This window comes from Artibeus jamaicensis, unplaced genomic scaffold (assembly GCF_021234435.1).
Source record: "Artibeus jamaicensis isolate MK-2021 breed Jamaican fruit bat unplaced genomic scaffold, CSHL_Jam_final scaffold_1031, whole genome shotgun sequence".
NCBI classification, from domain to species: domain Eukaryota; kingdom Metazoa; phylum Chordata; class Mammalia; order Chiroptera; family Phyllostomidae; genus Artibeus; species Artibeus jamaicensis.
The window spans coordinates 5352602-5367339 of NW_026522026.1; the positions used below are offsets into that span (position 1 = coordinate 5352602).

General features: G+C 45.7%; 1 protein-coding gene and 1 long non-coding RNA gene across 7 annotated transcripts in view; one reads left to right on the forward strand and one right to left on the reverse strand.

Annotated features, from left to right (window-relative positions):
* Positions 1 to 14738, forward strand: part of SHROOM3 (shroom family member 3) — a 281246-nt gene that overhangs the window by 233047 nt on the left and 33461 nt on the right. For all 6 annotated transcript variants that reach the window (XM_037147043.2, XM_037147044.2, XM_037147045.2 and 3 more), the window contains one exon: positions 9580 to 9711. In XM_037147043.2, the coding sequence (XP_037002938.2) occupies positions 9580 to 9711 (132 nt within the window). The remainder of the gene's footprint in view (positions 1 to 9579; positions 9712 to 14738) is intronic.
* The window catches only part of LOC119050636 (uncharacterized), a 59788-nt gene continuing 48029 nt past the window's right edge, over positions 2980 to 14738 (reverse strand). The window contains exons 2-3 of the long non-coding RNA XR_005082786.2: positions 10717 to 10815; positions 2980 to 3456 (exon numbers count right to left, since the gene is read on the reverse strand). This is a non-coding gene — a long non-coding RNA (uncharacterized LOC119050636). The remainder of the gene's footprint in view (positions 3457 to 10716; positions 10816 to 14738) is intronic.

A 14738-nucleotide genomic window follows, 5' to 3' on the forward strand; every position in this document is an offset into this window, starting at 1 on the left:
AGAGTTCCTTCTGGATCTGTAAGTGAAACAGTCTCATGAGTGCAGCTCAGTGTAACTTGACTTGGTCATAGTTTTCAAATTGTTGTGTATATTATTATCATTAGTTAGGGCCTATTATTTTCCTGTCAACAGGAAATGCCAAAAATGCATTCTTGCTCAAATATGAATCATCTACTCTTCTATACTAACGGAGATATAATTATAATCCCACCCAAATTACTTCTATAATGACCTTTAATTGTGAATATTGAGTTTGTTTCCTCTTTAAAGTGTGAAAGGGGCAATTTAGCAATAATTATCAAAATTGCGAGTTCATTTTACTTGGAGCCAGCAATTCCACTCCTAGGAGTGCCTGCAGATATGTCAGCATGAATAGAAGACAGGGTATGGACATGGTTATTCACTGAATCATTATTTGTAATAGCAAAAGACTGGAAACCAGAAGGCATCTGCAAGAGGGGTCTGCTTGAGTGAACATGATGTACACACACAGTAGAAGGCCGGGGGGCGGCTGACAGGAAAGACGGGCATGAGGAAGCTCTGTAAGGACCGACACAAATGATCTCTAGTCTGTATCGTTACATTGGAAAAACAAGGGTAGAACACCACACTTAGTTCTTTTTGTGAAAGGGGTGAAGTGGATTTTATGTTCATATTTGCTCGCATTTGCATAAGGAAAAAACTGAAGAAGATACATAGGAAATTAGCCACAGTGGTTATTAGCTCTAGGGAGCTGGGGAAATTGGTGGAAGGGCTAGGAAATGCTCAATGGCTTTGATCCTTTTTTTTTAAGTATGTGTATTAAACCAATCAAAATTATACTAGAAGTAAATATGGAAAAAATATTAAGATTTGAGACATTTTGGTGATCACACAGATGGTCTTTATATTCATCTAATTTTAAAAGTGGATGAGGAAACATAGGGGGAAATAGTAGCAACACTCAAAATGATCCTTAAGGAACAGAATTGACAGAATATATTGACCACTGTATATTCTTTCTTTGGGGGGAGGGGCTAGACCAAGATCTTGTTGGGGTGGACTTTGCCTTCTGTTACAGCACTGTGCACTGAGTCAACAGTGGATGGGTAGGTAGGTGGTGGGTTTGTGAGGGCATCAAGAAATATGATGTTCTATTTTGTAATGCTGATAGTTGAGTATATTATGTATTCCTACACATTTGACTCATGCCCAGGTAATAACCGGCATGGCTTAATAATGTTAGTGCTTGCAGAACAGCCTAAAGTCTCAGGCATAACAACTCATCAAAGAATAGCATCGACAAAAAAATTAACTCGAATTCTTAGAATGTTTTATTCTCTGAGTCGTTGTCCCTTTCTCCATTTACCCACAGCATATGAATCCTTCATGGTCACTAAAATCCCACTACTGCCCAGCCTTTTGGCTGGCTCCAGACCCCACTGTCGGCCCCCAGCAGCACCTGAGCTTCGCGACACCTGGCTCTGAAATGCCTCTGTAGCCTGCGTGGCCCACTGTCATCTGAGGGCTTGTCCTGCCATCCTCCCTTTACTCCCAAGCCTTTGGCCACACTGTCCTGCTTCTTAAAAACCCCAAATTCATTCCCACCTCAAGGCTTTTGCATTCATTGTCCTGTCTGTGTTAAATTCTCGGCCCCCAGCTCTTTGCATGGTTGACCATTTCTTATCACTGGGGTTCAGAGGCACTCTCAAAGAAGCGGTCCCTGACCCAAAGTAGTAACATCAATCACCCTCACATTACCCAGTTTTATTTCCTTCAGAGCCCTTATAACTGTGAAAATATTCTGTTTAGTTGCTTCCTTGCTTATTGCCTGCTCTGCCCACCCTACCTTATTTCTACTGCTCATCGCTTAGAAGAGCACAGGCTCTGACCACAGATGCCTGCATTGAATAGGTCCTCACTACTCTAGTGACTGTGGACAAGTTGCTTCATCTCTCTCCCTTACCTCATAGTCTCATTAATTGTCTTGTATCACATGAATGCTTAAAGGTCAAGTGCCTAGCATGGTACTTGGTATTTAGTAGGCACTCAAATAATTTTTGCATGAATAACATTCCAATTCTGTTTGGTATTTTTTCTTGCACCCAAGACTCCCCAACAAGACTATGAACTCCTCAAGGCCCTGTGTGACCTCCCAAAGCTCCAACTGTAACTCAGCAAGGTGGGAGGAACATTGTAGGTGATCCGTGAATACTGCTTGAAATACCTGAACTGTTTTACTGTCGATTTCTCAGACATAGGCTTTGCATTCCTGAATCTCTCTGTGTTAGGGCAAAATCTCTGCAAAAGGACACTGTGTCACTTGCCGGTTCCAGTTTCGCCCGCCTCCCCATCCCACGCAGGAAAGCTTCCTTGTCTGTGTGGTCAGGAATGCGACAAAAGGGCTTTGTTTCAATCACACCCACAGGCCAAACGTGGTTTGCTCAATTTAAAAATTAAGTCGTCTTCTGACTCATTGATAGGCTCATGATGTAAGACACTTTAGGAAAATATTTCCTTATCTTCTTAAAGATCAAAGTGATCCCCAAATGTAAAAGCATGCTGTGCTCTTCAGGAATGCTTATTAAATTATTTGCATCATTGAAAAAGTCAGTGAACAGCTGCTTGCCTTTTGTGGGGTGTCTCAAGATACATGAAATATATTTTTAAAATGAGAGGCTATTTTAAAAATACTTTGCTTTTTAATAGCGTAATACGCGTACATGGTACATACTTTGAAAGTTACAAAAGGAAATACAGGGAAAATTAACTTTTATTCCCCACAGCCAATCACTGTTCCTAGTTTCTCAAGGATTCTTCTAGAAATGTGTTTTTCTTTTAGAGAAAGGGGATGGGAGGGGGCGAGAAACATCGGTGTGGGAGAGACATTGGTTGGTTGCCTCTCCCACGCTCCCAACCAGGGGCCTGGCACACAACCCACACATGTGCCCTGACCGGGAATCGAACTGGCAGCCTTTTGGTTCACAGGCTGATGCTCAATCCACTGAGCCACACCAGCCAGGGCCAGAAACATTCTTTACATTAACAAATATGTGGGTGATTATGTATGTTTCCCCCTACGAACTGCAGGGTACTGTACGCACAGTTCTGTACCTTATTATTGTCATTCAACCACATGTTTTGGAGATATTTCCATATCAGTTTGTATAGAGTTATTCCACATTGAATAGCCACATAAATACTCCATTGTATGCATGCACCACACTCACCTATCTCCTACTGATGAGCATTTAGGTTGTTTTTCACTGATAGGTGTGTTACTGTAAAATTTTTCTCCTGGGCCCTGGCCAGCGTGGCTCAGTTGGTCAGAGCGTCACCCTGTGACCCAGCCGTCCACCACGTGCCACCACGTGCAGAGGCTGTGGCTTTGATTCCCTGGTCCCGGCACGTGCCACGCCCAGTCTGGTCATGTGTGGGACGCATCCGGATCAGTGCGTCTCCTTCTCCCTTCTCTTCCTGTGAAAAGCAATGGGGGGAAATGTCCTCAGGCGAGGGTGAAGCAACCTTTTTTGTTGGTTTTGAAGTTTTTGTTAGATGCTACAAAGTTGCTCTTTATTTAGGCCGTGCCCATCTATACTCCCCCTAGCAAGGTCTGAGAGTTGGTGGGCCACACCTAGGTCATCTTTTTCATTGTTTTTTTTGTCATTTCATCACTTAACTGTACATTGGGAAGACTTTTATAAAACAGATTTCACTGAAGCTTTTTCTCATGTTCTGTGGCCAAAAGAAAGGGTGTTGTTGGGGTTTGGGGGTGGTTAGGACTTTTTTATTTGTTTCAAAATCACTGCTCTTAATGTATTAGACCTGTGAAGAAACCTGCTAAACTCTACCCCACCCCACCCCAGGGCAAATAGCTACCAACTTCTCAAGGTGGGTTCCCTGTCTTTGCTTTGCTCCTTAAGGGCAGAGACCGTATCTTAGTCATTATTCTTTTATACGTCTCTAATCAGTTCTACTCTTCTAGCCCTCATTCACATTGGCTCTCGTGAGCCCCAACCCCCCAGGTCATTCACCTCACTTTTCTCTCTCCTAGGCTTCGTCATGAGAACAGAGGGCCCTGGGTGTGAAGTCCCTTGGACTTGCCTCCCTTTCCTACCATGAGCATCAGTAGCTTCCCTGCTCCCTTCTTCTCATCTTGGTGGGACTGGCTGTACCCCACATGAGGTTGTGCCCTCCACCTGCGCTCCTGAATGCCATCGCCTCCTGCTTCCTCATGAGCCTTACGGAGTGTCGTCCTCTCTTTGTCCTGTACCTTCAACTACCGGTGTGTTCGTTCTCTGCCTCATAAACTTGCTCATACTTCTCACCGTGTAAAACGAAACAGCTAGAACGAAACCTTTTCTCTCCCCGGGCCCCTCTAGTCTTCTAACTACTACCCGGGTTCTTTCCTTCAGAGCCAGGTTTTTGGAGGGTGGGGGAAATGGCCTTGCTGTCCCCGCTTTCTCTTTCATTCACTTCCTACCACACATAGTCAGGCTCCTGCCCCATCATTCTGATGCAGAGGCTCACTAGTTGTCGGACCCCGTGGACATGCGTTTACCCTCATGGGCTCGCCTCCCCACAGCAGTTGGAGCAGTTGACAGTTCCTCCTCCTCGTTCTTCCCACTGGGAATCTGTGCAACTCCCATACTCCTCTGGTTTCCCTCGTGCTTCCCTGGACACTCCTGTTTGGGCTTCTTCCCCAACTCCCCTTGCCCCGCATTGGGATAGCTCTCAGAGGCGCAGCCTTAAACCACTTCCTCCATCTCCCTATGCATTCTCCCCAAGTAACATCTTTTCTCAAAGGCCACACATTTTGTGACTCCTACATTCCTATGAGCAGCCGGACTTCAGCCTTCAGACCTCACTATGAACTGCACACCGCCGAGCGTGGCGCGAGGGCCTGACATCTGCACGCCCACTCATCTCCTCCTCCCTCTCTCCACCCGCCCCATCTAAGAGTTCTTCGTATGGATTAATAACACTGCCATCCTAGAAACAAAGATCATCCTTCCTCCTTGACTGTACTCTCTCCCACACCACCTACATCCATGCAGTCACTAGGCTGGGTGGGCATTCTGCCTTCTCAGCAGCTTTAAGATCTATCATCTCTTCAAGTTCACTGCCACTGCCCTCATGCCCATCCCTCATTATCTTACCCTGGCCACTATAATAGCTGCCAATCCTTTCTCTCAAGTTTATTCTCCTTGTTATTGACAATATCTTCCCGAATCTCAAATTTGAACATTCCCATCCTGGCTAATGTTATTGGTGACTTCCAATTCCACGGAATACTGTCCAGACCCTTGGAGGCACATTAAGATCTGGCCCCTCCTACCTCTTTACCTTCTGCTGCTCTTCCCCTTTACTACTTTGAGTTGCATGCGCTGCGTGCTTGCAGGTTTCTATGCATTTGTCATGCCATTTCTTCTACCTGGATGTCCTTCCCTGTCTTTTCCCCCTTCCTTCCACCTGGAGAAATCTTATGTGGGTCGTTTAGTTAAAAGCGCGGGCTTCTTGACCTAACTGCACAGTGCTACTACTCTCCTCTGTACGAAACCAGTCTCCTGACTATGGAACCAATCACCTTGTATTTTAGTGGTTTACATGGCTGTCTCTTTCACTGCCCTGTGAATTGCTGGGGTCTGATGGTACTTTGTATCCCCAGTGCCAGCATAGTGGCTGACATTATAGAAAGTGTCTGGATGTCCCCTGAATGAATGGGAAGGAAAGGTCTGGAGAGCTTACATGTAAAAGAAAGCCTTGCTCTTCAAAGCACAAAGAGAAATCTCCTTCACTTAACCTAGGCCAAACAGCTCCATTTGCTTCCCTTGTGCTGTGCACAGTCTCTTTTGACACTTCAAAAAAAAAAAAAAACTGACTAGGGCTTTCAGCAAAGTGTCTGATCCTTCATGAAGGAAGTCCAGTAGGAAGTCTGGGCTGCTGTATTGTACTCTGGACACCTCATCTCTTCGAGATTTCCGAGGAGAGGGCTGCTCCAGAACTGCCGAAGTTTGGTAACATTATCTCACCCTTCATCTCCATGACAGAAAGGGGGGGATCTTCATTCTTGGAGCCTGTGGAATCTGTCAGGGCCTGTTCATTTCCCTTGGAGTCTTTCTAGCTCAGCGTGGACAGATCCCACCCGGGAGAGGAAGCTTCTGAAGAGGCAACCTCCGTGTCACCCCACGCAGGTGCGAGGCGGAGTTCGCTCTTCAGCTGTGTCCATCACTGCTCAAGGCCAGCGTCCAGTCTTAGGACGAGGATCCTCCACAGAGAGGGGTCCTGCCGAACATGGGGCGGGAAGGTGACGCTTTGTTCTTTCTCCTACATCTTTTCTCTGCCTCTTGGACCCATTTGGAGCATTTGGAAATGTTGCCAACTGCCTCATGAAAAAGAGACTTACTACTTTTTTCATTAAATTCTGGTATTTTTTCCCCCTGTATAATTAATAAGTAACATTAATTGAGTGCCTGAAGTCATTGTAGTTGGGCTTGAACCCTGACTCTGGGACTAGGGCTGTGCGATCTGGGCCAGTGCCAGCGGGGCCTGGGGCAGCAGGAAGGATTTCAAGTCACTGGGAAATAAAGCAGGAGTCTAAGTCAGTAAGAAACCGGGCTCGAGGGCAGTGGCCGGCTTTGAGGAACTGGTTGAAGAACCTGGTTTCTGGGGAGGTAGGTGCCCACGGTCAGAGCAGGCTCACAGCGAGAACGCCAAACCACTAAGACACCAAGCGGTTCACCTAGAGCTCCCTGATTCTTCCTTCAAGAAAAGGACGGACTCAACCTGGGGGCAGTGCCAAACCTGAGGTAAGTATGGGTTACCTGCGACCTGCTATGAGGATTAGAGAGTTATGGGGGCAAGGAGGCAGGTGAATTGTAACATATTGGCTTTCGATGTCAGTCTCGTGGTTTTGCACCCTACTTCCTCTCTTCAGCTCGGCCGTGCTCCTGCTTCCTTCAGTTCTTTCCTCGTTTCCAAGTGAGGCCTGGTCCTGCTTAGCCTGTGTGTACCTCCCTGACTGGATGTCACAGCCGTTGCCTCACAGGCATGCCCAGGGTCCCGCAGGCTGTGACCACAGGCTTAGCCCAGCCTCTGACATAATCATATCCTCTCCATTTCTCACTGGGGAGCTCTGGGTGACTCACCGCCATGGACAGTCCCTGCCCGGTGCCCTCTCTTCCACCTCTCAGTCAGCTTTCTCCCCTTTCTGTCCTACATCTTGGCTCTCTGGCTGTGTGTCTCCCAGGCCTCTCTCGTCTTCATCAGCTCACAATGACTAAGGACAACTGTACTCATTTACTGTACTCTTACTATAGGCCAAGCACAGTATCTCATTGTTAATCTCACTGTTAATCTCACAAAAGACACCATAAATAGTTTGTTATAATCTGCCTTTTACTGATGAGGAAACTCCAGTGGTTAACAGTATAGGCTCCCTCAATGAAATAAATATTTATTGACCAACTGCTGGAAAACCTCATGCGTCTGTATCCCTTGTGTTACACGAAACAATTTTCCTATGACCATAACCTCTCTCCAGAGAGTTGAAATATATGTATTTTCTTCAAATCATTATCATTCTTGGCAAGTCCTCAGTGTTTTTCTTAATACATCTTAAAAATTATTTCAGATTAAAATGAGGTTAATCCAGCCTCTTTGATTAATATCTTCATTTTTAGATGGACAAAGGCTTATGGTGGCGAAGTGACCTACACAGGGCCACGCAGCGGGCTAGTAACATTCAAGGTGAGCACCCAAGTCTCCTGACAGTGGGGCTGCTGTTATTCAAATACACTTAGGACTTGGACTTGCATTGGCATCAGGGGAATGACTTCTCAGTTACATTACAAAAGCCAATTTATTTTTTCACAGAAACATATAGGTGGACATACAAATGACTTTATCTTCTCAGCAAAGTGGATTCCCGGGTCTCCCAAGTGTTTGGAAATTGCAGAGGAATTTCCCTGCAGCCTATGTAGTTCCAGAGTTTGCAGCGTGAAATGTCTGACAGCTCACCTCGCCTTTCTGCCCAAAATAAAGCACAGCCACTTTCTCTGGACTCTGGCCTTGTAGAGAGGTGCAGTCCCCCTCCCAAATCCATTCTCCGGGCTTGCAGTCTGAGGCACACCCACTTTTTTCCGATGGTTTTGTCCATTCTTTGTGTTATAAGGGCAGGAGGTTTTAAAGTTGAAGTCTTTGACTTGCAAAATGAGAGACTGCTTTGGAGAGCATCTTGTTTAACTGCTTATGTAATTTCAAGCAGTGTTGCCACTAGGTAGCTGCTCATTTTTATGTAGTTCTTACCAAGAAATTAAAATAACAGTATGTATCCAGCATCAGGCTATGATGGAGGACTTCACAATCCCCAGGAAGCCAGCCATATCTTAGGAGGTGGAAAAGAGTCATTGCTCCTGTGTTTTTGAAACTGAACTGATTGGGGGTGACTTTGGTTAATAAAATTATATAGGTCTCAGGTATACAATTGTATAATCCATCGTCTATACATTGGCTTGTGTGTTCACCACCCTACACCCAGTCTCCTTCCATGTTCCTGTCTTTACATAGTGTTAAGCTGAGGCCAAAAAAAGACCAAAGCAACTTGGTGTGCTTTAAATTAATAAGGCATAATAAAAGGTTAACATGTAGGAAATTTAGGTGAAGGTTGTGTGTGAATTCTCTTTCCCCCAGCTTTATGGAGACACAGTAGATACGTTGCAAAGTTTAAGGTGTACAACGTGTTGATTCAATACATTTATAAACTGCAAAAACGATTACCACCCTAGGGTTAGCTGCCACCTCCATTCCATCATGTAGTTACCATTTCTTTTTTGTGGTGAGAACACTGAGGATCTATTCTCTCAGCAACTTTCAAGGACATGACACAGTATTATTAGCTATAATCACCATGCTGTACATTAGGTCCCAGAACTTGTTAATCTTTTAACTTGAAATGCGTACCCTTTGACCAAAATTTCCTGTTTCTCCTACCACCCAACTCCTGGTTTTCTGAGTTTGCCTTTTTTAAGATTCCACAGGTAAGTGATATCCTATGGTATATGTCTTTCTCTGGCTTATTTCACTTAGCATACTATCCTCGTTCCATCCATCTGTTGATGGACACTTAGGTTGTTTCCATATCCCGGTTGCTGTGAGTAATGCCTCAGTGAACACGGGAGTGAGGCAATCTCTGCGAGGTCCTGACTGAAACTTCTTTGGACATAGAACCAGAAATTGGGAGCTGCTGGGTCACGTGCGAGTTCTGATTTTAGCGTTTTGAGGAACCTCTGTACTGTTTTCCCTAGTGCTACATCGATTTTCATTCTTATCAACCGTGCATAAGGGTGTATGCAGGATGCTGCACATCGAGTTTGCTACATTTTTGTATTAGTTTGAAATTGTAAAAATAAAAACATTAATAAAGCAGAGAATATCAGTGGCTAGGTAGCGAAATAAGCACTACTTTCCACTATTTACTTGATTTTTTTTTTTCTAATCCCCAAGGGAAAGGATACAGCAGTCGTTTTCCAAATGCATACACGTACTGGTAAAAAGACAGCTGAGAATGCTGATGTTGGGGGGGGGGTTGTGTCTCCCCAGGCGCAGCGAACCTGCAGGCCGACCTCACTCTTGGCATTCGACCAAACTTGGGGAGAACCAACCCAATGCCAGCATGATGCAAATATCTCAGGGCACGATTGGCACTCCTTGGCCCCAAAGCTACCATTCCAGGTAAGTGGCCAAAGCTGACACCCGGGGGTTTCTTTCCTCCAAATGTCCTTGTTTCCTGAAAGAACATTTTCTTCTATTTTGAGAACATTTTTTCCATTCACCCTGAGTATTAAATCTTTCTACCCACGACCTTCCTATCCTCTTAAAATTCTTAATGTGTGTACAACTCATCTTCAGACCCTCAGCTCGATGGCTGCGGAGCAAGGACAGAACTATTCTGAGTGCTGGCTGTTTGAGATATTACGTATTGGGTCTCTTGATTCTCGGACATTTCTCAATTATACATAACACTATACTACAAAAATTGACAAACTTCTTTCCTCAGTACTTAAGGTCCTTTCTGCTTTAGTCAACTGTGATGGGGACTGGGGGAGGGAGCCAAACCAAGTCAGGATTCCCCTACGTTTGTTACGGACTCGGAACCCACACAGACTGGAATTTAGCTTCTGATCCCAGACAGTTGGGCTCTGTTGCTTTTTCACTTTTTGGAAGGACTCAATAAGGATAATGGTACAGGGGTTGGGGGGTCAAGAGAATATGGGTCCTGCACAGAAACAGGATGCAAGTGCTGATGTGGGGGGGGGGGCGAGGACAGCTGCTGAGAGGGTTACTTCACTGACTGACCATGGATGCGTTTGGCCAGGCCAGGACTCAGAACACTCACGCCTGGTCAACTGAAGAGTCAGACTCAGACCTCTCACCGGGGCACGCGGCCCCCAGCATATTAGGGTAGGCTTCAGGCCGTAGGAAGCGAGAATTTCCTGGTCACCCTCCTCATTACAGAACTCCCCTCCATTGCCCATGTCCCTTGCAGTAACCCGGAAAGAATTCATTCTGACTGAGGCACCTGTGCTCAGAGAACAGGTCCCCTGCAGGGCCCTATTCCCACACCCCCGTGCAGACATAGTGATTCCGCTTGGTGGGTATGGAGGTGTCGAAGGCCTTGAGGAGGTTAGATGCGGGGAATGAACAGCGTGAAGGAAGGACAGTGTAACGGGAAGGTACCTGGGTTTTTAAGTCAGATGCAGGTTTAAATCTCAACTTCACCTCCTGTTGCATGAGCCTGGGTAAATCGTTCCACCTCTTGGATCTTTGTTTCCTCACCTATAAAATGAAATTAATAGTATGTGTGTCAAAGGATCATAGTGGAAGGCAAACAAAGCAACATGTAAAACATTTAGTGTAGTTCCTCAAACACAATAAGCACTAAAAAATTATGACAGTTTATCAAAATTAGGCCAAAGGCTTATCAGAGGCACAGTGAAACCTGGTAATAAACTTCAAGGTTAATGTTATAAACCAGCACACATAAAATGCCAGTGGGCCCTTTGGAGCCTCTTAACCTTAGGAGGCCCTAAATTTGAAATCGTACTGCAACCTGAAAACATGCTGACCCAAAGGCAGAAATAAGGCCACTGCAATCAGCGCTCAGAATACCTGCTTATGGAAGCTGGTGCGCTCCAAGAGGTCTCAGGAGAATGATGGGCTTGGCCTCAGAAGTGCAATATTCTTAAGGCTGCACTTCTCCACCTCCTGTCTCCTCCCCATCCCTATCCTGGCCTCCAGAGGGGTTTAGGCAGGTGGATCTGCCTTTACCTCTAGCTCTGCCCCTCTAATCCAAGCTTCAGAATAGCTTCCCCTGACACAATGGCTCTCAGCACTCAAGGACTGTGTAGGGTGCAAGGGAGAAAGGAAAGTGCAGACGACCCAGAATGTGAGAGATGTGTGGATTCTCTTCTGCCCCAACGCAAAATCATCCACGCTTTGTGTTTATTCCATGTTCACTTCATGCCTTGGGCTCCGAGCTCTGGCAGAGGGCTTCACCCCCAACTCGAAGTGCTGCTCAGAGTGTCTGGCATTGGCAGCAGTAGGTGGAGAAGAGCTGTGGGTGTGCTTCTGAGGAGCGCAGTGGCACCTAGTGGTCTGGCGTGCAGAACTGGCCTGTCGGCATCCCTCCGACAGCCTTCCTTCAGTTCTGGAAACCCAACCTCAGTCCTGAGTTTATGCATCTGTTTCTCATTAAGAAGCAGGAGCATGAGGGAGCTCAAGGGAGGGGGAGGAGCAGAAGCGAGGAGAAAAGAAGGGAGAGATACACAAAGAGAACTGAAGACTTAACTGTCTGCAAGCTGGTCTGGGCCTGGATTTCACCAAAATTGTGTAACTGCTGCTTTCTGTGAAACCTGCCCCTGTCTGTCTGCTGCCCTGCAGAAATCTCACACAGTGGGCCTCAGGTGTTGACAAGAGACCTTGAAAAGTCTTGTAGTCCAGTCCGCTCATAAGAGGACGAAATAACAATATCAAAATACTCAAGTACCTGTACTTGTTCATTGATTTATTCAATCAAGTATGTACTGACAACCCACTGTGTTTCAGATGAACAAGGCATAAAAGGCCCCTACCCTATAACATTTGTCCCCCAAGGCGCGTTCCATGGAATACTAATCCCCTAGATGCCCCCTGGAAAAAGTTTGTAGGGTCCGATAGGTTTTCTTCCCTGTACTTCTGTTGTTGACACTACTGTAAATGTCCCCGTTTTCCCCTCCTTGCCCGCCTCCCCCGAGCCTCCACTCCCCCTGCCTCCTGGCCATCACCACGTTGTGCTGTGTCCACGGGTTATACGAATATGTTCTTTCTGTACTTTCCTTTCAGAACGTCCCATGCGCAATAGTTTATTGAAGACTCAGAAGTCTTGCAGTAAATAAAATTGTTTAACTTATTTAGCCCAGGATTTTCAAAGCATAGTTGACCATCTAAAGAATTAATCTTCTGTAAGCACACTTTAGGAGATATTTTCATGCACTTGTTTGGTGCAATTTGCTGTTTTCAGTATTTAGAAAAAAACTTCTAAGCACACAAAACAGAGTAACATTACAAGAATGCATGTATCTACCACAGAATTCCCACTTTGTCATTTTTGCTTCAGTCGAAGCCTCTTTCATATAATCAAAGGAATATGTCATGTCAAGTATGGTGAGTGCTATGAAGAAAATAAAGCAGAGCGACAGGTGTAAGGAGAGGAGAGGTGCTCCTTAGATAGTGAGTTCCAGGTGTTGTCTGATGCAGAGACTTAAATAAAGGAGAGAGTGAGCCAGTTCAAGAGCAGTGTGTGTGGTGGGAACAGCGAGCACAAAGGCCCTGAGACTCAGATGGGAATATAGTTCACAGATTCGCATTAGTAAGTAGGCTGTCATGCTGGAGTGCCTTGAGCAAGACGGAAAGCAATAGAATCTGGGGTCGGAAAAGTAGCCAGACCCCAGTAAGGACTTGGATGCATTCATCCGGAGCGTAAGGCTGTATCACCATAGGACTGAAGACCTTCCTGCCAACTTCTTACCCACCATCAAGAGTGCCATCTTGGAAACAGAATGACACTGGGAATCCAAGTGGCTGCTCCCAGAAAGTGGTGGGAGAACTTGCTCCTACGGGGGGTGTCTGGGCACTCGATGGCATGGCATATGTCACCGGTCGACTTCTCCAGTCAGCTTGGGAATGGGAATTCTGAAAGGGCAGAGCCCTCTGTGAGCAGAAGGAAAGAGCATGTCTAGTCCTCATTTCCACCTGTGTGTAGGGGCCGAAGTTTCCTTTAGCTACAGGAGGGATCCCGTTCTGACCTTGCTCTGCCTAGCTAGAGACATGTATACCAGTGATTGCATTCTTTCTAGACGCCATCTATATTTTTAGCAGTGTTAGCAACTACATTTCTTTCCACTCAGTAGTGAGTGTTTCAGTTAACCCATCCATTTATTCACTTAAATTTTTAATTTTAAGCATGTTCCTAAGTTACATCTGAATTAGCTTCCCAGTAAAAGACTGCTAAGATTCTCAGCAGTTAAATAGTGTCTGCCACCTACATGGAATTGGTGAGTGAAACAGCCCTAATGGGATCTACTGCTTCCATTTCCCCTCAGTGCGATGCTCTGAATCCTCTGTTGGAGGAGCTATAAAGGGAGATAAATGGTCCAAATGGGATTATCCTCTACTGAACCACATCATGTGCATTTTTATCCGCCATCAACATAAACCGTGCTGTGAGTGCTGGGCTGATTTCACTAACCTGGCTGGCTCAGTAGGTACTCCCTTCCTTGCTCCCTTGACTTTATACCTGTCTCTCTCAAAGCAGGATGCTCCATTCAGTTGACTTTTTCTGATATAGAAAAGTTACATTCTTCAGGTTAGTTGCTAAAAATGTAGTCTTCTTTTCCTTGAATTCCAATGCCCATTCTGACTCAGAATGTGGTTCTTCTAGTCCCTTGCCATGTACTCTGGAGACAATCCAGCCATAAAGCATCATAACATACTCAGCCACCAAGACACCATATTTACTTACACAAGATGTAGAAATATAATCATAGCTCCGTGAATTAGTGCGTACGTGCCTATTCATGGAAAAATGGAAAGTCTTAGGCAAGAACTCCTCGTGATTTGCCCTTCTTTAGAGAACAGTGCGCCACAAACATTTGAATTATGGAGACTGCTGTTTGAGTTTTGGACCACTTAGTCCTTCCTGTATGCCCATCCTCCCCCAACATGCTGGATGAAGTATATTTTGAGTTTATAATTAAAGCCAATTATAAGTAATTTTGTTTCGAGGCAATGCCAGGTTGAGCGCCATTCCCCTTCCCCAGCCAGGCTCTGAGGACCACCTGCAGGTCCTGCCTCCCGCATGTGTGCGAGGCTGTGCTCGGGCTGGGGAGGTGCCATAGGTGACGGACTCCTGTGATTAGACTTCTCATGAAGCTTCCCCTCCTTCCTTCTCTCATCAGCTTTTTCTGACTGATTTCTCTCACTCAGCTTTCTGTTTAGCCTTTTCCCTACAAACAAGTTGTCTCCAGTGCAGTTGATGTTCCAGGAAGACTGCCAGCGTGTAAAGCCTTCAGTTCCATAAAAAGGAAAGATATTAACTAAAAATGTATACACGTGTACAGTCTCCCTCACCATTCACATGCCTAGACACTAAGCTGTTCCCTGTCCCACAAATAGCTCCAAGAGACACAAAATTTCAGTGCCAATCACTCTTCCTCCTCTTC